Source organism: Oncorhynchus mykiss, chromosome 7 (assembly GCF_013265735.2).
Source record: "Oncorhynchus mykiss isolate Arlee chromosome 7, USDA_OmykA_1.1, whole genome shotgun sequence".
Taxonomy (NCBI): Eukaryota; Metazoa; Chordata; class Actinopteri; order Salmoniformes; family Salmonidae; genus Oncorhynchus; species Oncorhynchus mykiss.
In genome coordinates, this window is record NC_048571.1 from 41,380,983 (window position 1) to 41,404,621 (window position 23,639).

Below are 23,639 nucleotides of genomic sequence, written 5' to 3' on the forward strand. Positions count from 1 at the left end.
TGCTTTTCCTTTACTCTGCGGTCCAACTCATCCAAAAACATCTCAATTAGGTTGAGGTCAGGTGATTGTGGAGGCCAAGGTCATCTGATGCAGCATTCCATCACTCTCCTTGGTCAAATAGCCCTTACACAGCCTGGTGGTGTGTTTTGGGTCATTGTCCTGTTGGAAAAACAAATGATCGTCCCACTAAGCTCAAACCAGATGGGATTGCGTATCGTTGCAGAATGTTGTGATAACCAGCATGGCTAAGTGTGCATTGCATTCTAAATAAATCACTGACAGGGTCACCAGCAAAGCACCCCCACACCATCACTCCTCCTCCTCCATGCTTCACAGTGTGAACCACACATTCGAAGATCATCCATCCACCTACTCTGCGTCTCACAAAGACACAGCAGTTGGAACCAAAAATCTCAAATTTGGACTCATCGGACGAAAGGACAGATTTCCACCGGTCTAATGTCCATTACTCGTGTTTCTTGGCCCAAGCAAGTCTCTTCTTATTATTGGTGTCCTTTAGTAGTGGTTTCTTTGCAGTAATTCGACCACAAAGGCCTGATTCAGGCAGTCTCCTCTGAACAGTTGATGTCGATGTTTGTTACTTGAACTCTGTGAAGCATTTATTTGGGCTGCAATCTAAGGTGCAGTTAACTCTAACAAACTTATCCTCTGCAGCAGCGGTAACTCTGGGTCTTTCTTTCCTGTGGTGGTTCTCATGAGAGCCAGTTTCATTATAGAGCTTGATGATTTTTGCAATTGCACTTTCAAAGTTCTTGACATTTTCTGGATTGACTGACCTTCATGTCTTAAAGTAATGATGGACTGTTGTTTCTCTTTGCTTATTTGAGCTGTTCTTGCCATAATATGGACTTGGTCTTTTACCAAATAGTGCTATTTTCTGTATACCACCCTACCTTGTCACAACACAACTGATTGGTTCAAACACATTAAGAAGGAAAGAAATTCCACAAATTAACTTTTAACCTCTACTGACTCCCCATCCCGCATGTGGGAGCGTAATGAAACAAATTAGCATAACGCAACGGACATAAATATCCCTAGAAAATATTCCTATTCATGAAAATCACAAATGAAATATATTGAGACACAGCTAAGCCTTTTGTTAATCACCCTGTCATCTCAGATTTTCAAAATATGCTTTACAGCCAAAGCTAGACAAGCATGTGTAAGTTTATCGATAGCCTAGCATAGCATTTTGTCCAGCTAGCAGCAGGTAACTTGGTCACGGAAATCAGAAAAGCAATCAAATTAAATCGTTTACCTTTGATGAGCTTCGGATGTTTTCACTCACGAGACTCCCAGGTAGATAACCAAAGGTCATTTTTTTCCCAAAATATTATTTTTGTAGGCGAAATAGCTCCGTTTGTTCTTCACATTTTGCTGAGAAATCGCCTGGAAATTGCAGTCACGAAAACAGCGAAAAATATTGCAAATTAGCTCCATAATAGACAGAAACATGGCAAACGTTTTTTTATAATCAATCCTCAAGGTGTTTTTCTAATATCTATTCGATAATATATCCGTCGGGACAATTCATTTTTCAGTAGGACCGATTGGAGTAATGGCTACCTCTGTATTTTACGCGAGAGTCACCCTGGGAGACATCAGGTGACCACTTACGCAATGTAGCCGCCTACGGCTATTCTTCAACATAAATGCGTAAAACTTCGTCACAATGCTGTAGACACCTTGGGGGATACGTAGAAAGCGTAAGCTGGTTGATAGCACATTCACAGCTCAATAGGGACTCATTGGAACGCAGCGCTTTCAAAATATGGGGCACTTCCAGATTGGATTTTTCTCAGGCTTTCGCCTACAACATCAGTTCTGTTATACTCACAGACAATACCTTTACAGTTTTGGAAACGTTAGTGTTTTCCATCCAAAGGTGTCAATTATATGCATATTCTAGCATCTTGTCCTGACAAAATATCCCGTTTTAAAACTGGAACGTTTTTTTTCCAAAAATGAAAATACTGCCCCTGGAGTCGCAACAGGTTTTAACAAGGCACACAAATTGCATTCCAGGTGACTACGTCTTGAGAGAATGCCAAGATTGTGCTCAGCTGTCATCAAGGCAAAGGGTGGCTACTTTGAAAAATCTCAAATATGAAATATATTTTTGATTTGTTTAACACCTTTTTTGGTTACTACATGATTCCATGTGTTATGTCATAGTTTTGAAGTCTTCACTATTTATTCTACAATGTAGAAAATAGTAAAAATAAAGAAAAGGTGTGTCCAAACTTTTGAGTGGTACTGTATGTGTATTATATACACCTCACATGCAACCCATGATAAGACTATGAACAAAGTATATAAAAACTGAATATGACTCCATAAAGGTGATTTAGCAATGTGCAAGCAAGCATTTAGTTACACTTTATATTTGACTACTAGGAAAAGGTCTGAGAATTGCAAATATTTAATATCATTGTAAAATGAATGGATTTACATACAAGGCATAAGCTTAAGTTACAAGGCATTAACACGCAATACAACGCATTATTCTAGGCATAAAGATCTACGACAAAGTATGAACAAAACAGGCCCACTAGGCCATACAACCTTTTTCCATGGGCAGGTTACAGTATAAGAGACCATGTAATTTCATTCTATTTATTCCAGAACGTACTTGTTTGTATTCAAAATCAGGGGTTGACCAACCACAGGCAAAACCGAAACTAATATAACTAAAATATCAGATCGAACCAACTAGCCAACCTCCTCAAGAGTAGGTCACATCTACATGTGATGTCCTGAGGTGGTGGGCTGAGTACTCAGTTACTGGCGCAACGCTCCAGGCTACCTGCCGCCTCAGGGGTCAGGGCTGACTGGCCCCTATCTATGTGCGTGCACGTGGGTGGAGTGGATTTTTTGGGAGCAGCTGACACCTTTTGGTAACATATCCTAACATCGATCCCACTCCCATTCACAAGGGGGTAAATACAATTATTTTTTTTGTTGGTCATTTCATTTTATGAAAGCAAGGGAGGGTCACCTTCCCTTGCTAGTAGTAGCTAGCTGGCAGCCTTGGTAGCTGCATGGTCTTAGCCTGGCTAAAAACATAGCAAGCTCGCTAGCTAGCTAGCCCTTTTAAGCGTCCCACATCGCCATGTGAAGTAATCAGATTTATATATATTTTTTTAAATATGCCCTGGCAAATATTCTTATACTGGCCGGTGTTACCTAAAATATTATCCCAGTTTGATATGCTGCTTTTGTATTCATTTCAATATCAGCTAAAACAGAACATAAAAAATAGAACATCATGTTTTGGGGGAGAAAAAAGCTCATGGCTAGCTAGTTGGCTACAGCAGGTTCACCATTTCACAATAGCCTGGAATCACTAGTTATTACTTCTAAATAAAATACCTTTTTGGGTGGATTCTTGTTGTTTGGTTTACTGTTTGAACAGTCACTGAGATTATATTTGGATATCAATGCAAAATAGACTACTTTGATGAATAGACAATACTAGACTATTTGACTATATAGACTACAGGTCAGATCAAGGAACCAAGTGAACACACTGCCCCCACACTGTGGAAGGAATGATTTGCCGTGTCTTAATTTTCAGGTAGTACAAAGGTATGTGAATGAAGTAGCGTATTACAAGGAGCCACCCATTTTGCAACACTGCCCACATGCTCCATACCTTCGGTCTTCGTAGTGTGTGAATTTACCCTAAAAGCCTTTTGTATTGTTGGGCCATTTGCCACCTGGCCATGAATAACCCTTTTCCACTCCTATTATTTTTTCAGAGAAGTTGAGGTTGAGGCCATGTCATGCAGGTCCTGCAATACAATGACTCACTGTTAGCACCATGCTTGAAAAGCTGTGACAGGAAACCACAGACATCTCAGACAGGAAGAGTTCATCTTGACTTTTGGTGATAAGCTCATGAGTGGCTTTTTAGAAAACTCATTATAAATGAATATCCAAACTCATGAAGGGTTATTCTGACCACCAAGATCACTTTGTAAAACATTTGACTTTCTCCTTTTTATCACATTTTTGTACATGAGATGAAGTCAAACATGAGGCCGTGGTTAAGTAAAATGTAATCATCATCACTCTTGGTTTGTGAGGTAGGTTAAATTGTGTTGAGAGAATGAATGATATAAGTGGAACACAAAATGTAGATGGTAAAGGAAGTGTCATCATTACTTAGAAAAAGGAATGACCCATTCTCATCTCTCTGTTCTTAAAAAAAAAAAAATAGGCAACTGATGAGGAACTCAGTGAAACTCGAGGCTTCCTCTTTTGAAAGTCCCCTACATCAGTTAACAAGATTCAAACACAGATGTGCTCGTTTAACACGGGGAAAGTATTTCAGTTACATGACTGAAACCTTAAGATAAAAATATGTCACAAATCGAATAGAACCGAATCTTCATTGTTTTGTTTTCTTACATTATTAAGGCCAGGGAATGACTGGCTTGCACTTGGTGGACTCACTCAAACGGGTGACTATTTTCTTGTAGGCATACAGTACATCCCTTGGTTGCCAAATGAGTTATGAGCAAATATATTGCATATGTGACTCATGCAAAATAAATCCCATGAATTTGCCTAGGGAGATGTTACATTTAGTGAACATTTTGAAAAAGCTGCATGGTTCTAAGGAATAGGCCTACAGCCTTAGTGCCAACTCAGACAAAGGACTTGACTTTAGCACAAACAGACTATGCATCCAGCAGTCTAAAAGAAACATGCCTCTATAACCCAAAGTATGATATTGGCAAACCGGTTACAGATGTGTTGTAAAACATGGAAATACATGACCCTGGCCTGGCTTCAAACTTTGGAACATGAATTAGAAGTCATCGTGATCATGTAAACTTTGAGGCTCACGATGACTTCTATTCCATGTCCGCGTCATCAGGATTAATACACCCCTGGCCACTACACTACAGTGCCAGTTTACTGCTTTCAACTGATTACAAACTAGATGGCTTTTTATAATCCAGATTTGGGCAGCCATAGCTTTTTCTGCCTTATATTAGAACACTCATCTCAGAGCATCAAACCAAACAGGGATCATTTTCCTCAGCAATGGTTCAACCATTTGAAATATAATTTATTTTGCCAAACGTGACGTAGTCCTTTTGCCACCCTTCACATAGCAAGATATAGGTTAGCTTAGTAATGATTTCTGAACTAGCTGTAGGCTATATGCTTTATTCAGGGTTTATGAAAGCTTCATTAAGGGACATACAGTACACACTTTGCCAATTTTCTGTCTGCCATTCATCAAGCATATTTCTGCTATTCGTTCTCTGTGGAGTGCTATAGGGACCACTCGCCAGTGCCGTTTGACTGGCGACTGAATTGGGACATTCTCTCCTGTTTCTTCATGGTGAATCGGTATGCCATCGGTAGAGAGACATTTCTACTTACAGCAAATCAGAGGGCACAAGTGGGGAGCTGAAAGGCAACCAACAAGTAGAAGAAAGGGGTAACTTTTCCCTGTGACTCCATCCATCCCTTTGCAGCTTGCTAAATGAGCCAGTCACACTGTATATGCAATGTATAGGTTCATGGTAGCTAGCTAAGTGCACAGACACAATGCGCACACACGCTCCACAGAGTTGGCAGAAAACAGATGTTTCTAGTTTTCAGGGATACAATATTTTCAACCTAACTTACGTTTCCTCTGAAAAACAGAAATGGGGACTCTGCTCAGGCTGTTTCTTCTTTCCATGAAGCAGCTGCCAGCTGGCTGCCGAGAGTCAATGCACTGTCTTTACTTTACCTAGCTAGCACAACAGCTATATAGCTAGTAAACCATGCTAACCATTTAGCTAACATTAGCCAGCAAAAAAAAAATATCTATGGGCTGTAAGCGATTATGGAGTGTTTTACATTTTCTTTGTCATCTTGCTAGCTAGTTATATAGCTGTGGCCATTTAGTATCAACAAGGGCTTTCTACAACAATAGCAACATTAGTGCTGCTAGCTAGCGAACATTGGTTATCTAGACCATAAAGCAACACACATGAACATGCATTGCCAAACAACGCTACCCACACCTTCTGGTTTGGAATATTTTAACAATGCGGAGTGGCTGACGACTTCAAGATCTTTGCTGTGTGAACACAAAATAGATTGACTGCCGACACTATTCAGAGGGGCTAAGTACTCTCAGCATGCAAATGTTTGACAATCCTACCAGTGTGTCGGTGTGTCTGAGCCCTGAAGCATTTTCATTTGTCCTTGTTTAGTGTGAGAACATTGTGAAAAGGTGAGTCAGTATTTTGATTTTGCTCACTCAAATACACTCATCCTAATGATCCTAGATAGGTGGCCATTGTACAATATGTACCAGATTGTGTAGTTTTGTCCTTGTCTATTTAGTTCTGTGCTTGTCTACTAATGTTCTGTATTATGTCACATTTTATGTTTTGTGTGGACCCCAGGAAGAGTGTTGCATGAGCAACAGCTAATGGGGATACTAATAAATATCTAACCAACTGGTTTGTTTACTTATCACCCATCCTCTCTGGTGACGCATTCTCTCCTCTATCGTATATGACTGGCGTCAGGGCACAGCTGTATCAAACAGACTCTCGCTCTTCTCTCTACACTACTCTTACTACATCATTAATCCTCTCTGTAAAAGTGTTTCTGGGGACACTTTAAGGGTAATACTCCAAATTGTCCAAGATACCAGTAATTGAATCTGAAAATGTTATGTAACAGAGTGGCTTGACCCTGTTGGATCCTTGCACTGAAGTGGCAGAGAGTCATCGGTTTTCAGCTTTAATGGTACAACAGGGGTGACACCTTTTGGCAGCCCCTGTTCGCAAGGATAATGGCTTTGCTCTAATGCAATGCATGACTTCATTCCATTTCAGTGTCCTGTAAAGTAAACACTGCAGTGGTCTGAGGTGAAGGGAGAGAGCTGGAAACTGTCCTCTGTGGCCAAATAATCTTAAAGAGCAAACTCATAGATTCCAAATGTGTTGGTCTGTTGCTCATTAAGGAAAAATGAGATTTCAGTCTTGGGGGTGTTGTTATCTTACCCTGGCAGTTGCTGTTGTTTGTCACTCTTAAGACACCGCAACAACCTACCGACTAGGCTACCGCTTCCTAGAAATAGGTTTTATTTATTCGCACCAAAGAAAATAAGTGAAAGACAAAACAGTACAGATAAACTGGTAAAAACAGTATGCAAAAGCGCTTATATGAAAAGCACACCACATCTAAGTACAGAAATGTTTTTGTTCAATCAGCTAAGCAAAGCATATCAATTATACTTGTACATGATATAGTCAGTATACAAGAAAAAACATGTTTGATTATGTGTTCGTGTGCATGTGTGTGAGAGTTAGCCTACATGGAGGGGATTATTTTGTAGTTTGGTTCATCAGGCTGACACGCCTTCTCTTGAAATTATTGAGGGATGATGAGGTTTTTTGCATTGTGAAGATATGAATTCCAGAGTATGGTACCTCCTGTATCCGATAGTCAATTCTCGATGTGAGGTGTGACAGAGGGAAGGCTAGAGGTTATCGCAGTGTCTTGTGTTACAGTTGAAGTCAGTTTACATACACCTTAGCCAAATACATTTAAACTCAGTTTCACAATTCCTGACATTTCATCCAAGTAAAAATTCCCTGTCTTAGCCCAGTTAGGATCCCCACTTTATTTTAAGAATATGAAATGTCAGAATAATAGTAGAGAATTATTTATTTCAGCTTTTATATCTTTCATCACATTCCCAGTGGGTCAGAAGTTTACATACACTCAATTAGTATTTCGTAGCATTGCCTTAAAATTGTTTAAACTGGGTCAAACGTTTCAGGTAGCCTTCCACAAGCTTCCCACAATAAGTTGGGTGAATTTTGGCCCATTCCTCATGACCGAGCTGGTGTAACTGAGTCAGGTTTGTAGGCCTCCTTGTTCGCACACGCTTTTTCAGGTCTGCCCACAAATGTTCTATAGTATTGAGGTCAGGGCTTGTGATGGCCACTCCAATTCCTTGACTTTGTTGTCCTTAAGCCATTTTGCCACAACTTTGGTAGGTATGCTTGGGGTCATTGTCCATTTGGAAGACCCATTTGCGACCAAGCTTTAACATGAGATGTTGCTTCAATATATCCACATCATTTTTCTCCCTCATGATGCCATCTATTTTGTGAAGTGCACCAGTCTCTCCTGCAGCAAAGCACCCTCAGAACATGATACTGCCAGCCCTGTGCTTCACGGTTAGGATGGTGTTCTTCAGCTTGCAAGCCTCCCCCTTTTCCTCCAAAACACAATGATGGTCATTATGGCCAAATAGTTGTATTTTGTTTCATCAGACCAGAGGACATTTCTCAAAAAAGTACGATCTTTGTCCCCGTGTGCAGTTGCAAACCATAGTCTGGCTTTTTTATGGCGGTTTTGGAGCAGTGGCTTCTTCCTTGCTGAGCAGCCTTTCAGGTTATTTCAATATAGGACTTGTTTTACTGTGGATATAGATACTTTTGCACTGGTTTCCTCCAGCATCTTCACAAGGTCTTTTGCTGTTGTTCTGGGATTGATTTGCAATTTTCACACCAAAGTACATGTATCTCTAGGAGACGGAACAAATCTTCTTCCTGAGCAGTATGACGGCTGCGTGGTCCCATGGTGTTTATACTTGAGTACTATTGTTTGTACAGATGAACATGGTACCTTGTGGAGGTCTACAAAACAAATGGAGGTCTTGGCTGATTTCTTTTGATTTTCCCATGATGTCAAGCAAAAGAGGCACTGGGTTTGAAGGTAGGGCTTGAAATACATCCACAGGTACACCTCCAATTGACTCAAATGATGTCAATTAGCCTATCAGAAGCTTTTTCTTGATTTTTCCAAGCTGTTTAAAGGCACAGTCAACTTAGTGTATGTAAACTTCTGACCCAATGGAATTGTGATACAGTGAATAAGTGAAATAATCTGTCTGTAAACAACTGTTGGAAAAATTACTTGTGTCATGCACAAAGTAGATGTCCTAACCGACTTGCCAAAACTATAGTTTGTTAACAAGACATTTGTGGAGTGGTTGAAAAACGAGTTTTAATGACTCCAACCTTATGTAAACTAACCCAACTTCAACTGTATATAGATGGATTTCAGAATTAGCCTGGAAGAATCCATTGAAGGGTTTAGGTAAACTGTCTGGGAGGTATGAGTAGTTGTAGGTGCGTAATTGGTGTACATTTAAATGTTGTAAATGGACAAGATATTGATTTTATTAAAAATAAGGTACAGTGAAGCCAGGTAATTAGAGAAGGTGGCTAGTCTTGCACATTTATTTTGTATAATGTGTCAAATAAAATTTGATTTGATTTGTCACATACACATGGTTAGCAGCTGTTAATGCGAGTGTAGCAAAATGCTTGTGCTTCTAGTTCCGACAATGCAGTAATAACCAACAAGTAATCTAACTAACAATTCCAAAACTACTGTCTTATACACAGTGTAAGGGGATAAAGAATATGTACATAAGGATATATGAATGAGTGATGGTACAGAGCAGCATAGGCAAGATACAGTAGATGATATCGAGTACAGTATATACATATGAGATGAGTATGTAAACAAAGTGGCATAGTTAAAGTGGCTAGTGATACATGTATTACATAAGGATGCAGTCGATGATATAGAGTACAGTATATACGTATGCATGTGAGATGAATAATGTAGGGTAAGTAAGATTATATAAGGTAGCATTGTTTAAAGTGGCTAGTGATATATTTACATCATTTCCTATCAATTCCCATTATTAAAGTGGCTGGAGTTGAGTCAGTGTCATTGTCAGTGTGTTGGCAGCAGCCACTCAATGTTAGTGGTGGCTGTTTAACAGTCTGATGGCCTTGAGATAGAAACTGTTTTTCAGTCTCTCGGTCCCAGCTTTGATGCACCTGTACTGACCTCGCCTTCTGGATAATAGCGGGGTGAACAGGCAGTGGCTCGGGTGGTTGATGTCCTTGATGATCTTTATGGCCTTCCTGTAACATCGGGTGGTGTAGGTGTCCTGGAGGGCAGGTAGTTTGCCCCCGGTGATGCGTTGTGCAGACCTCACTACCCTCTGGAGAGCCTTACGGTTGAGGGCGGAGCAGTTGCCGTACCAGGCAGTGATACAGCCCGACAGGATGCTCTCGATTGTGCATCTGTAGAAGTTTGTGAGTGCTTTTGGTGACAAGCCGAATTTCTTCAGCCTCCTGAGGTTGAAGAGGCGCTGCTGCGCCTTCTTCACGATGCTGTCTGTGTGAGTGGACCAATTCAGTTTGTCTGTGATGTGTATGCCGAGGAACTTAAAACTTGCTACCCTCTCCACTACTGTTCCATCGATGTGGATAGGGGGGTGTTCCCTCTGCTGTTTCCTGAAGTCCACAATCATCTCCTTAGTTTTGTTGACGTTGAGTGTGAGGTTATTTTCCTGACACCACACTCCGAGGGCCCTCACCTCCTCCCTGTTGTCCGTCTCGTCGTTGTTGGTAATCAAGCCTACCACTGTTGTGTCGTCCGCAAACTTGATGATTGAGTTGGAGGCGTGTGTGGCCACGCAGTCGTGGGTGAACACGGAGTACAGGAGAGGACTCAGAACGCACCCTTGTGGGGCCCCAGTGTTGCGGATCAGCGGGGAGGAGATGTTGTTGCCTACCCTCACCACCTGGGGGCGGCCCGTCAGGAAGTCCAGTACCCAGTTGCACAGGGCGGGGTCGAGACCCAGGGTCTCGAGCTTGATGACGAGCTTGGAGGGTATTATGGTGTTGAATGCCGAGCTGTAGTCGATGAACAGCATTCTCACATAGGTATTCCTCTTGTCCAGATGGGTTAGGGCAGTGTGCAGTGTGGTTGAGATTGCATCGTCTGTGGACCTATTTGGGCGGTAAGCAAATTGGAGTGGGTCTAGGGTGTCAGGTAGGGTGGAGGTGATATGGTCCTTGACTAGTCTCTCAAAGCACTTCATGATGACGGATGTGAGTGCTACGGGGCGGTAGTCGTTTAGCTCAGTTACCTTAGCTTTCTTGGGAACAGGAACAATGGTGGCCCTCTTGAAGCATGTGGGAACAGCAGACTGGTATAGGGATTGATTGAATATGTCCGTAAACACACCGGCCAGCTGGTCTGCGCATGCTCTGAGGGCGCGGCTGGGGATGCCGTCTGGGCCTGCAGCCTTGCGAGGGTTAACACGTTTAAATGTTTTACTCACCTCGGCTGCAGTGAAGGAGAGACCTCATTTGTGTAGGCTTGGGGTTAAAAGCTGTTTTGTAGCCTCTTGGACCTAGACTTGGCGCTCCAGTACCGCTTGCCATTCGGTAGCAGAGAGAACAGACTGACTAGGGTGGCTGGAGTTTTTGACAATTTTTAGGACCTTACTCTGACACCGCCTGGTATAGAGGTCCTGGATTGCAGGAAGTTTAGCCCCAGTGTTGTACTGGGCCGTACCCACTAGGGCTGGGCAATATGGCCAAAATATCATATTGTATGGTATTTTTGAAATTTTTACTGTATTTTATGTTTTGGGTTTATAAAAGTTCTACATTTGCTTCATGAGAAGTGCATGACCCTAGGGTGGCAAAACATACAGTGGGGAGAACAAGTATTTGATAACCTGCAAAATCGGCAGTGTTTCCTACTTATAAAGCATGTAGAGGTCTGTAATTTTTATCATAGGTACACTTCAACTGTGAGAGACGGAATCTAAAACAAAAAATCCAGAAAATCACATTGTATGATTTTTTTAAAAGTATTAATTGGTCGTATTTCAAACTGCAGTTCCTGATCACGTCTGGTGTGGGTGTACAAAATCAACACGCACGCAATGGCGGATGCATGTGCCCGAGCGGTCTGGTCTGCATACACACCGCTCCCCATTGCAAAATAAATGTACACATACATGTTATTCAATCATTGCACCCATACGCATCTGCGTAGCCAGGCGCTAAAATAGAACTTTGTTCTATTTGTGATGCGTGATAGGCTGCAAGTCCCGCCTTTCCCATCTCACTGGTTTTTAGGAGCATATACCCACGTGCCATCTCCTCATTCGTTTTTAGGAACATATACCCACGTGGGTGATTAAAAGATGAACTGCAGTCCACATTCCATTTGGTAGTGGTAATGCACCTTAAAGTTGGTTGCCAACTGCCATATAAAGTCCAAAAAAAGAAGAAGCCTGAAGGCGGAGAGATTACTAGAAACAAACTAGGTTTACCCTTTTTATCTGTGGATTAATTGTTTGAGTAGAGGACCTTGTGCATTTCAGTTAAAATAACAACCCAATGTTTATATCCCAGGACAAATTAGCAAGCAACAGCAAGCTTGAAAATGAAAATTACAGGCCTCTCATCTTTTTAAGTGGGAGAACTTGCACAATTGGTGGCTGACTAAATACTTTTTTGCCCCACTGTATATCTAATACATGTTAATGGATGGTGTAATATTAGCTACCGTAAGATTACACAAGTATGAGCAAAAAGCACTGCCTCTTCCACCACTCCTCAGACTACTGCAGTGTCTACTCCCACATTCTGTACAAGCACAGCCACTGGTCCACTGAGATGGTCAGAATATGCTTCATGCTTTATAAAGCCATTATCGTTAGGGATAGGCCAGTAATGAAAACACTTAATTCCAGTCGCAGTCCTGCAGCTTCCCTAAGCACTACCCACTGGGCACAGACGTCAGTTCAACGTCTAGTTTTGCTTTACATTTGGTTGAGTTGTCAACTAGTGTGAATTCAACAAAACATTTCACCATGTCGTTGGATTTTAGGTTAAAAGTTGAGTGAAAAAAATGAAATTCCCTTACATTGCTAACTTTTTTTCAAATCCAATCCATTTTCCACATTGATTCAACGTCAAATTGAATGTTTTTGTTAAAATTACGTGGAAACATTGATTCAACCAGTATTTGCCCAGTGGGTATCTGCTTCTTTCTTATGTTTTGTACGTAAATCATAACATTACCATCTCCCCATGATAAAAATGAAACATTGTCTGCCACTCTGATATGCTCTGAACACTGATTTATCTAAAACGCACCTTGGTTGGGTGATTTTTTTTTCTGTCCATCACCTGAACCAGGGGGGTGCATATACATTTTCTTATAGATGGATGACTTCCCCATACCTTCTCTACCCCCATTCCCCTCAGGACCATCAATGCTGGGAAGAGCATGCTGAATGAGGACCAGGCGTCCTGTGAGCTGCTCTACGTGAAGAAGCTGAGCAACAAAAAACAGCGTAACTCCACACTGCTGGACGACAATGGGGTGAGACTACTGGAATCAGTTCTAGTCATTATATAAATAGAACACTGGTAAGGCTCATTGACTGGGTCTACAGCACTACAATAGGAGAGAGGGTAAAGCATACCAGCCTGGTCTGATAGACTAGACGTAACATAGTAAATGTAAATCCAGGACATCCAAATTGGTATGATAAGTTACATTTGGTATGGTTAAATAAGACCGATATGTACTTAATGCAAAAATGAAAGTTGGGTGGATGGCATAACGCAAATGTCTAGCAACCCAAAGGTTTCGAGTTCGAATCAAATAACGAACAACTTTAACATTTTAGCTAATTAGCAACTTGCAACTACTTAGCATGTTAGCTAACCCTAACGTTCCCACTAACCCTAACCCTTTTCACGAGTGAATTCCAAATATCTCTAACGATTGCCCAAGCGTGAGATTTTTTTTAAAAATGTGTGTGATGTCAGAATATACTCACTGTTCCATGTGATTGTTACACAACAAGACAGTTAACCCATGCTGCCCTCAAACCAAAGCATGCTGTCTGCAAATTATCTGTAGGCTGTGTTTCAAATTGCCATTTCAAATTATTTTTTAAGTTTGAATTGAGGTGTGCTCCCCTCCACATTAATTCACATAGAAGTAGCCCATTTCACTGTTGACAACAATTTAAGTTTCAGGCATCAATGAGCCGGACAAACCGCTCTCTTCGACGAGGGATCAAGTACCCAGACATTTGCACATCTCCAGTCAGAACAGAATGATGTATATTTCCCTGGCACATTTTCCAGCTGGCGCCCGCATTGCCTTCATTGTTGTTTTCCTTACTAATAGTAACTTTGGCCATGTGTGTTCCAGTCAAATGAAGTGCATTATTATGTTATCATTATAGTTTCTGTATATCGTGTTGTTTCTACTGTAGCACACCATATGTATGTATGGAGCATAATGTATTTACTGTTTTATTCACATTTTCAAGTACTGGTGACAAATCATGCTTTCCAATTATTGCATAGATTAATGGACACATGGATGTGTATAAAATACTTTTTTGAAGGTTGTACTGATTATGATGAGCTAATGCTAAGCTGCCAGTTAAGTGTGGGGCCATGTTTGTTGACATCATACAATGCATTTGGTTGGTCACGTAAATGCCTGTCAGACCAAAGATGTTATAATAAAATGAGGTGAAGGGATGTTACACTCGTCTCTCGAGTAAACTTCCGGAAGTGAATGATGGTAGATGACACACCACCTTCAACATGCACACTGCAAGCAGACCAAACTCATCTTGTATACGCTTATCTTTGCTTAGCACACACACAAAACAAATGGCAGCACCATAAACTACCCATCGTCGGATTACTTTAGATTCTTAGAAAGTGTTTTACTCAATTATTTCATTCACTGGTGAGCTCACCCTTGATGTGATGAATTGTAAATAGTAATTGTTATTAGCTAATTCAGATTATGGGTTCTGTCAGCCGAGAGTTAGCTAAATATGACCGATTGTGTTAGGTCACTATATCCTCAGTTAGCGCTATGACTTATGTAGCCTACATTTTCTGGGTTGAATGAGATTTGTGCTATGCTGTCGCCATTTCTGTGAATATCTGTCAGAGGGTGGGTGTAGCTGGTGCATGGAAGTCAGGCGTAGGAGATCAGAGATGAGTGGACAAAGCACTTTACTCAGACAATATAAAACAGGACGCAACCGCTTCACAAAAACAAATGCCCAAAGAACAAGTGAGGCAGCACAAAGTACACACAACCAGGTACAAAGTACCGGCTGTCACAAAGCACGGGTACAAAACAAACCGCGGTGTACACCAGCCGTTTTCATACCAACCTGACAAACAATTTCACACACAGACATGGAGGGAACAGAGGGGTAAATACACGACAAGTACTGAGGGAATGAAAACCAGGTGTGTGGGAAAACAAGACAAAACAAATGGATCGGCGATGGCTAGAAGACCGGTGACGTCGACCTCCGAACACCGCCCGAACAAGGAGAGGAACCGACTTCGGCGGAAGTCATGACAGTACCCTCCCCCCCTCGGTGCACAGCTCCAGCAGCTCGCCGACACCAGCCTTAGGGACGACCCGGAAGGCGAAGTGCAGGGCGATCCGGACGGAGACGATGGAACTCCCGCAGCATAGAAGGGTCCAACACGTCCTCCACCGGAACCCAGCATCTCTCCTCCAGACCGTACCCCTCCCACTCCACAAGGTACTGAAGGCCCCTCGCCCGACGCCTCGAATCCAGTATGGAGCGAATGGAATACGCCGGGGGCCCCGGCCCAATAGATCAGCTGGTCACGGCTAGTGATAAATTGATTACATCAATTTTTCCATTATTAAAGTGGCTGGAGTTGAGTCAGTATGTTGGCAGCAGCCACTCAATGTTACTGATGGCTGTTTAACAATCTGATGGTCTTGAGATAGAAGCTGTCTCCCGGTCCCTGCTTTGATGCACCTGTACTGACCTCGCCTTCTGGATGATAGTGGGGTGAACAGGCAGTGGCTCGGGTGATTGTTGTCAGAATAATACGAAATGCTCTGAGACCAGGTTGAGAATAGGCACATCCTGGTCCAATGTTTGTTTTGTTATGGTCTACTGCCCTATTTGTTAAGATGGGACCTTTGGTGACACGCTGCACTGCAGCAAGGTTTTCACAGGTCTCGCTCTCTCTAATAAAACCATCTCTGTTTAAATGTCTCCAGACATCACTGGCTAGCTGGGGATTCATTTTTTTTCTCCTGACAAAGAAAATACAATTTGATTAAGACATTGACCATTGTGTGCCGCTATATTTAGAAACAGCTTTCCGTGGGTCTGTAGAGCAGCTACCGCCCCTAGCACACAAATCCAAAAACCTACTCACTCAGAGATTGCCCCATAATCTCTCAATTGTATTTACACAGCAGTCTATAGTATACAGTATTGTACTGGGTCTGTTGTGTCCGGTCAATCCCTCCAGTCCTTCTGGTGGCCTCGCAACCCCCTCCCCTCCTGTATTCTCCATGTTTACCCTCTGTCCCTCCTGTTAATTAAATTACATCATCTCTTCTGTGCCCCTCCTCCACTCTAGTCTAGTAAGAGGTCAACAGATGCCCCCATACTGCTATCCATTCTGTGGATTGGGCTCTTAAAGTAGACATGCTGTAACCGTCTGGGACACTATTACTATACTAAACACATTTACTTCTTGGCATAGGTGAGAAGTAAGATTCACCCGATAGGTGGACATCTTGTTAGTGGAATTTACTGCCACGATGAAATCCTGTGGAAGTGAATGAAATCCAAGTGGAATATTTTTAATCCAACACAGTAACTGCTGTCATTGAGCACATATTTACAGTGATAGTGTCATCGAGTAAGACATGTTATTGCTGATTTTAGAATGTAAATCTTTTTGGGGCAAACTCGAAAACAATTGTTGCAATGCATTCCAGCAAAGCCACTACGCAACATGACACTAAACAATAAATGAATTGCACTGTAACGGTGACAAATGGTGCCAGCAAACTGTTAGGTCTGACTTGTTTAAACAAATGTGGTTTCTACTGATAACTGAGATGTACAAACTATGGCATAAGGGGACGATGACCGAATAAGAGGCGATCCGTGATTTCGATTAAGACATTAATGAGCGAGCTAGGACGGATCGTAGTCAATATAACTATTTGTTCAGCACTTTTGAAATGGGCCGTTCTTACAGTCAGAACCGTAGGCTAACTAAAGGGGGCATATAAGCAGACAATGAAAGCTCTTACAATATTCAATGATTACATTTCTCCAAAACAGGCTATAAGCTACATGTGCACCACCAAACCAGAACAGTAGGCTAAGTTAATAGAGGGAAAGGGACCAAATTATTAGGGCGAGACTCATGGGCTACTAACAGCTTACTACACAACATAGTATTACTTTCTTAGCAACAGTATACATATCTCCTGGCACATTTCATTATTTATGCAGCAAGACATTTTTGGACCTTGCTGTGCTCACTTAAACAGGAAGGTGGCGTGGCGGTACTTGTGGGCAAATTTTGCCATCAAACTTAAATCAAAGTTTGGCATCCTCAGGATTTATGGTGCTTTCAAGACAACTGGGAACTCTGGGGGGGGGGGGGGGGGGGGTCGAATCATGACGTCAGTGATCTTCAGGTCAGAGCTCTAGAAAGTGGCCTGACTTGGAATTCCGAGTTGGATGACCATTCAAAACATGTTTTCCCAGTCAGAGCAAATTGTTTTCTGCATTCTCACAGAAGTCTGAGAGTTCTGAGTTTCCAGTTGTTAAGAAAGTGGCAGAAGTCATGCTGGATTAACAACATGGCCAATGTATTCAACATTTTCTGGCCCATGGTGTGTTGTGTATGGTGTGTTGTGTATGTTTATCCTTTTAAGCTTAGACAAAAAGAGACCCTTAAACCCAGACTTGGACCTCACACCCACTCCGCTGAATAGCAGGCTATTGATTGCTTTGCAGCGCTTGCAGTTAGCCACTGAATCCTTCCAAACCACTCATTGTTGAATTTGCAATTTCCAACTTGTTGTGTAATGTTTATGTCCAATGGCCATTGAGCACCGATATGTTATCTCTATCATTTCTCTTCATGTGACAAGGTTTGAAAAGGATTTGCCAATAGATTGTCAACTTGATTCATGATGATGACTTCTTGTCGAGCTTGTTAGCTACGATTTTGAAAGTATGATGCGGACATGATCCGTCCAATCAACGCTAAGGTAGATATAACGTTATTTGACGTACTTTTCTGGCCGCCTGGCCTAACTGCGCAATCAGGGGAGAAGGGCCTTGGTCATTGAGGTGACCAAGAACCCGTTGGTCAATCTGACAGAGCTCCAGAGTTCCGCTGTAGAGATGGGAGAACCTTCCAGAAGGACAACCATCTCTGCAACATTCCACCAATCAGTCCTTTATGGTAGAGTGGCCAGACGGAAGCCAATCCTCAGTAAAGCACATGACAGCCCGCTTGGAGTTCACCAAAAGGCACCTAAAGGACTCTAAGACCATGAGAAACAAGATTCTCTGGTCTGATGAAACCAATATTGGCCTGAATGCCAAGCATCACATCTGGAGGAAACCTAGCATCATCCCTACGGTGAAGCATGGTGATGGCAGCATCATGTTGTGAGAATGTTATTCATCGGCAGGGTCTGGGAGACTAGTCAGGATCGAGGGAAAGATGAACGGAGCAAAGTACAGCTATCCTTGATGAAAACATGCTCCAGAGCGCTCAGGACCTCAGACTGGGGGTGAATGTTCACCTTCCAACATGACAACAACCCTAAGCACACAGCCAAGACAACGCAGAAGTGGCTTCTTGACAAGTCTCTTAATGTCCTTGAGTGGCCCAGCCAGAGCCCGTTCTAGAACCCGATCAAACATCTCTGGAGAGACCTGAAAGTAGCTGTGCAGCAATGCTCCCCATCCAACCTGACAGAGCTTGAAAGGATCTGCAGAGAAGAATGGGAGAAACTCCCCAAATACAGGTGTGTCAGCTTGTAGCGTCATACCCAAGAAGACGCAAGGCTGTAATCGCTGCCAAAGGTGCTTCAACAAAGTACTCATTAAAGGGTCTGAATACTTATGTAATAGTGATATTTCCAATTTTTCCTAAAAATCTGTTTTTGCTTTGTCATTATCGGGTATTATATGTAGATTGAGGGAAAAAAACTGTAATCAATTTTAGAATATGGCTGTAACGTAACAAAATGGGAAAAACTTATATACAGTACCAGTCAAAAGTTTGGACACACCTACTCATTCAAGGGTTTTTCTTTATTTTTTACAGTTTTCTACATTGTAGAATAATAGTGAAGACATCAGAACTATGAAATAACACATGGAATTATGTAGTATCCAAAAAAGTTTAACAAAACAAAATCTTTTAGATTCTTCAAAGTAGCCACCTTTTGCCTTTAACAGCTTTGCACACTCTTGGCATTCTCTCAACCAGCTTCATGAGGAATGCTTTTCCAACAGTCTTGAAGGAGTTCCCACATATGCTGAGCACTTGTTGGCTGCTTTTCCTTCACTCTGCGGTCCAACTCATCCCAAACCATCTCAATTGGGTTGAGGTCGGGTGATTGTGGAGGCCAGGTCATCTGATGCAGCACTCCATCACTCTCCTTGGTCAAATAGCCCTTACACAGCCTGGAGGTGTGTTGGGTCATTGTCCTGTTAAAACAAATGATAGTCCCACTAAGCCCAAACCAGATGGGATTGTGTATTGCTGCAGAATGCTGTGGTAGCCATGCTGGTTAAGTGTGCCTTGAATTCTAAATAAACAGACAGTGTCACCAGCAAAGCACCCCCACACCATCACACCTCGTCCTCCATGCTTCACGGTGGGAACCACACATGCAGAGATCATCTATTCACCTACTCCTCATCTCACGAAGACATGGCGGTTGGAACCAAAAATCTCAAATTTGGACTCATCAGACCAAAAGACAGATTTCCACCAGTCTAATGTCCACTGCTTGTGTTTCTTGGCCCAAGCAAGTCTCATCTTCTTATTGGTGTCTTTTAGTAGTGGTTTCTTTGCAGAAATTCGACCATGAAGGCCTGATTCACGCAGACTCCTCTGAACAGTTGATGTTCAGATGCTTCAGATTTTAAGGAAACAGGCACATTTATTTGGGCTGCAATCTGAGATGCAGTTAACTGGATCTTGAGTCAGTTTTATCATAGCGCTTGATGTTTTTTGAGACTGCAATTAAAGAAACTTTCAAAGTTCTTGGAATTTTCCGGATTCGCTGACCTTCATGTCTTAAAGTAACGATGGACTGTTGTTTCTCTTTGCTTATTTGATCTGTTCTTGCCATAATATGGACTTGGTATTTTACCAAATCGTCTGTATACCACCCCTACCTTGTCACAACACAACTGATAGTCTCAAACGCATTAAGGAAAGAAATTTCACAAATTAACTTTTAACAAGGCACACCTGTTATTTGAAACGCATTCCAGGTGACTACCTCATGAAGCTGGTTAAGAGAATGCCAAGAGTGTGTAAAGCTGTCAAAGAGTAGCTACTTTGAAGAATTTCAAATATATTTGGTTTAACACTTTTTTTTTTTGGTTACTTCCATATGTATTATTTAATAGTTTTGATGTCTTTGCTATTATTCTACAATGTAGAAAATAGTAAAAATAAAGATAAACCCTGGTATGAGTAGGTGTGTCATAACTTTTGACTGGTACTGTATATATATATATATATTTTTGATAAACAGGTGAGGCTCAAAACAGAATGGATGAGAAGTATTCCCATCCATTTTCTGACAGAAATGTCCTTTAGGCATTCTCCGAGTTTAATTCTCATCAGGATAAACTCTTGCAAGAGAGACCTGTTAAAGAGACTGAATCCCTGGCCAGTGTTGTATTTCCTGCCATTTCTCTCATTTCTTACTGTTATCCTGTCTTTTGATATATCTAAAATGCATGTTTTGATATGATTTGAGCTTGATTTGACTTAATTTGCTCAACCTTTTCCAGGACGGCACAGGGATCCCATTGCATTACTGGGGCGTGTTCGACGGTCATGCAGGCTCAGGGTGTGCCATCATGGCATCTAAACTCCTCCATCGCCTCATCAGAGACAGACTGGGGGACGTCGCCCACCTGCTGGAGAACCCCTCTGTGACGCCCCCTATCTGCCTGGCCAAGAACGGCAGCCCCTACCAGCTGGAGGTGAAGAAGGGAGCAAATTCCACCCAGGACCCAGAGGACCCTAATGCCATCACTGACCCCTCCATCCGCTTCCACACGGAGAAAACTGTCAGTCTGGAGAGTCTGATCATGGGCATCATAGAAAACGCCTTCAAACAGATGGTAAGACACAGGCGAACGCTCACGGCATATCACCTTAAATTTGTGAAGTAGTGTTCTACTCGTCTCAGCGAAGCCTGGGCGTCCAAGAGAAAATTTTGGTTTCCAGAATCAAATGCACAGATTTATTTTTAGCCAGTCTTTTATCTGTCAATAATTGTAAACATTTCATCTTAAGTATAACCTCATCATAGGGCTGCTAACTTCCTTCTATTACCCAATGGGTGAATAACCTTTTGTTTCCGGTTGATTACAGGATGAACTGATAGAGAAGGAGAAGACGTCCTTTACCATCTCTGGTGGGTGTTGTGCCTTGGCTGCCATCCATTTAATGGGGAAGCTCTATGTTGCCAATGCTGGAGACAGCAGGTAGGTCAACTGCAGGTCAAACTCTAATAGCAGCAGATTGATTAATGCCCATAATGACTAATGAATTACAGGCCTACTTGTTGTACATATTCAATGTTTTCAATGCAGAGTTGAATGACTGAAATAGAGGTTAAAGGAAGTGACACAACATGATGCCCATAGCCGTTAATTCAAAGAAAGCTGTTCCCTTTGGTCATGCTCAAATTCTCAAACCGCAGTTCTTATGACCTCTGCTGGCCGCTCTTTGTACGGCAACACCATTCATCATGTACTGTAAACTCCTGGTAGAATATGCCCATAAGCACAGATCTAGGATTGGTATAGTGTTTTCAAATGTTAGCCTCAACCATTAGGGGGGAACAATTTGACTTTAGATCAGTGTCTTGGAGCAATAATCATCCTCTAACATGCTGTGCTGACCCTCTTAACCCAACATTAACTATCCCGAGTGTCCTCCTGATATGGGGTCACAATATGGTGTCTGTCTTTGTCTTTATACAGTATGTTGTCCCCCCCATATAAAAAATAATCACTACTCATTCTACTTTGGTTCTTACTCTGTTTCTACAGAGCCATCATCATCCGTAACAATGAGGTCATCCCCATGTCCAACGAGTTCACACCCGAGTCTGAGAGGCAGCGCCTGCAGTATCTGGTGAGGGCGGGGTTAATGCATTTATTTATGTTTTCCTTATCTAAAAATCAAAAAAAATCAAAAATAAGCTAGTTTACTCAAATTAAAGTGTCAACCTTTTCCAGACTTTAGAGGTCTGAAAACATCTGACAAACTTTGGTTTGAAAGTGTAATGTCCCTTTAACCAGGTGAGTCCCATCACCACGAGATATGAATAGCTTTTTCAAGGGTGCCTTGGCCAAGAGGAGGACGCACGGGGGAGGGAGGGTATTGCAATTTAACGTATGATTCAGACTACATCTTTATTCATTGACTGTCTGTTGGTCTAAATTAAGCTGGAGTGGGTGGCTGTGTGGGAGAGTGGTGGAACCCTCAGGGAAGGGAATGAAAAGTACCAAGTTTGTGTTTCACAGTTATATAATGTTCTACTGTCACTTTTCCTACTGCTATGATACTTCCTTTAGGATCTGTTTGTTGCACCATTTACACTAAAAATATACTTTTGGTCATGTAGTGTATGTGGACACCTGCTCGTCGAACATCTCATTCCAAAAATCATCAGCATTAATATGGAGTTGGTCTCCCCCCTTTTGCTGCTATAACAGCCTCCACTTTTCTGGGAAGGCTTTCCACCAGATGTTGGAACTAGGGATGCGCGATATATCGGTAAGCATATCAGAATCGGCCGATATTAGATAAAAATGCCAACAATCGGCCCGATGTCTAGTTTAACGCCGATGAGTAAAACCAATGTCAAAGCTGACGTGCGTACCTATATAACGTTAGGTCGAAAACGTAATGATGCCACAAGAAATATAGTGCAACACAGCATTCCTAACCTGGCCCACAATGTCTGCTGTATGGATCGAGCAGTCAACAAGTTTGAAAGAGTAAGAACATTTCAGCGAGACAACTCAAAGGTGAAAAACGGCAAGATAATGGAATTCATTGCCCTTGATAATCAACAGTTCTCTGTCGTGGATGATGTTGGCTTTTGCCCGACTGGTCGAGCCCCGGTACACACTACCAAGTAGGCGCTATTTTTCAGATGTTGCCCTACCGGAGTTACACAGTATTGTTGAAACTCACATCCATGAGCTACTTGCTATGGGCGTCACTGCTATTAGCTTCACGACTGACATTTGGGCCAGCAATGTCAGCCTCATGAGCATTACGAGTGTGACAGCAGTGGGTCGGCGAGGATTTCGTACTGCGGAAAGCCGTATTGCATGCTCAAGAATGTGCTGGTTCTCATACCGCTGCTGCCAATTCAGTGGCATTGAGAACATGTTTGAAACATGAACACACTCCTAGCTCCAATCGAACAACTGACTGGAGAAATAAGCTCAGCTGTGTCTGCAGCAGACGTGATACCCTGTCATGGCATTGAAACGCCTGCTCAACAAAAATGCCAACACAGACCGTGGGGTTAACTTGGAAAAGTACTCTCCTAGAGGCTGTGAACCACCATGCTCGATGCTAGGTACAAGGACCGCCACTTCGATGCAGACAAGA

General features: G+C 42.2%; 1 protein-coding gene across 1 annotated transcript in view; it reads left to right on the top strand.

Annotated features, from left to right (window-relative positions):
* The window catches only part of ppm1j (protein phosphatase, Mg2+/Mn2+ dependent, 1J), a 50,124-nt gene that overhangs the window by 19,794 nt on the left and 6,691 nt on the right, over window positions 1–23,639 (top strand). Inside the window, exons 2-5 of the mRNA XM_021609266.2 lie at window positions 13,155–13,272; window positions 20,789–21,124; window positions 21,378–21,490; window positions 22,061–22,145. Coding sequence (XP_021464941.1) covers window positions 13,155–13,272; window positions 20,789–21,124; window positions 21,378–21,490; window positions 22,061–22,145 — 652 coding nt within the window. The remainder of the gene's footprint in view (window positions 1–13,154; window positions 13,273–20,788; window positions 21,125–21,377; window positions 21,491–22,060; window positions 22,146–23,639) is intronic.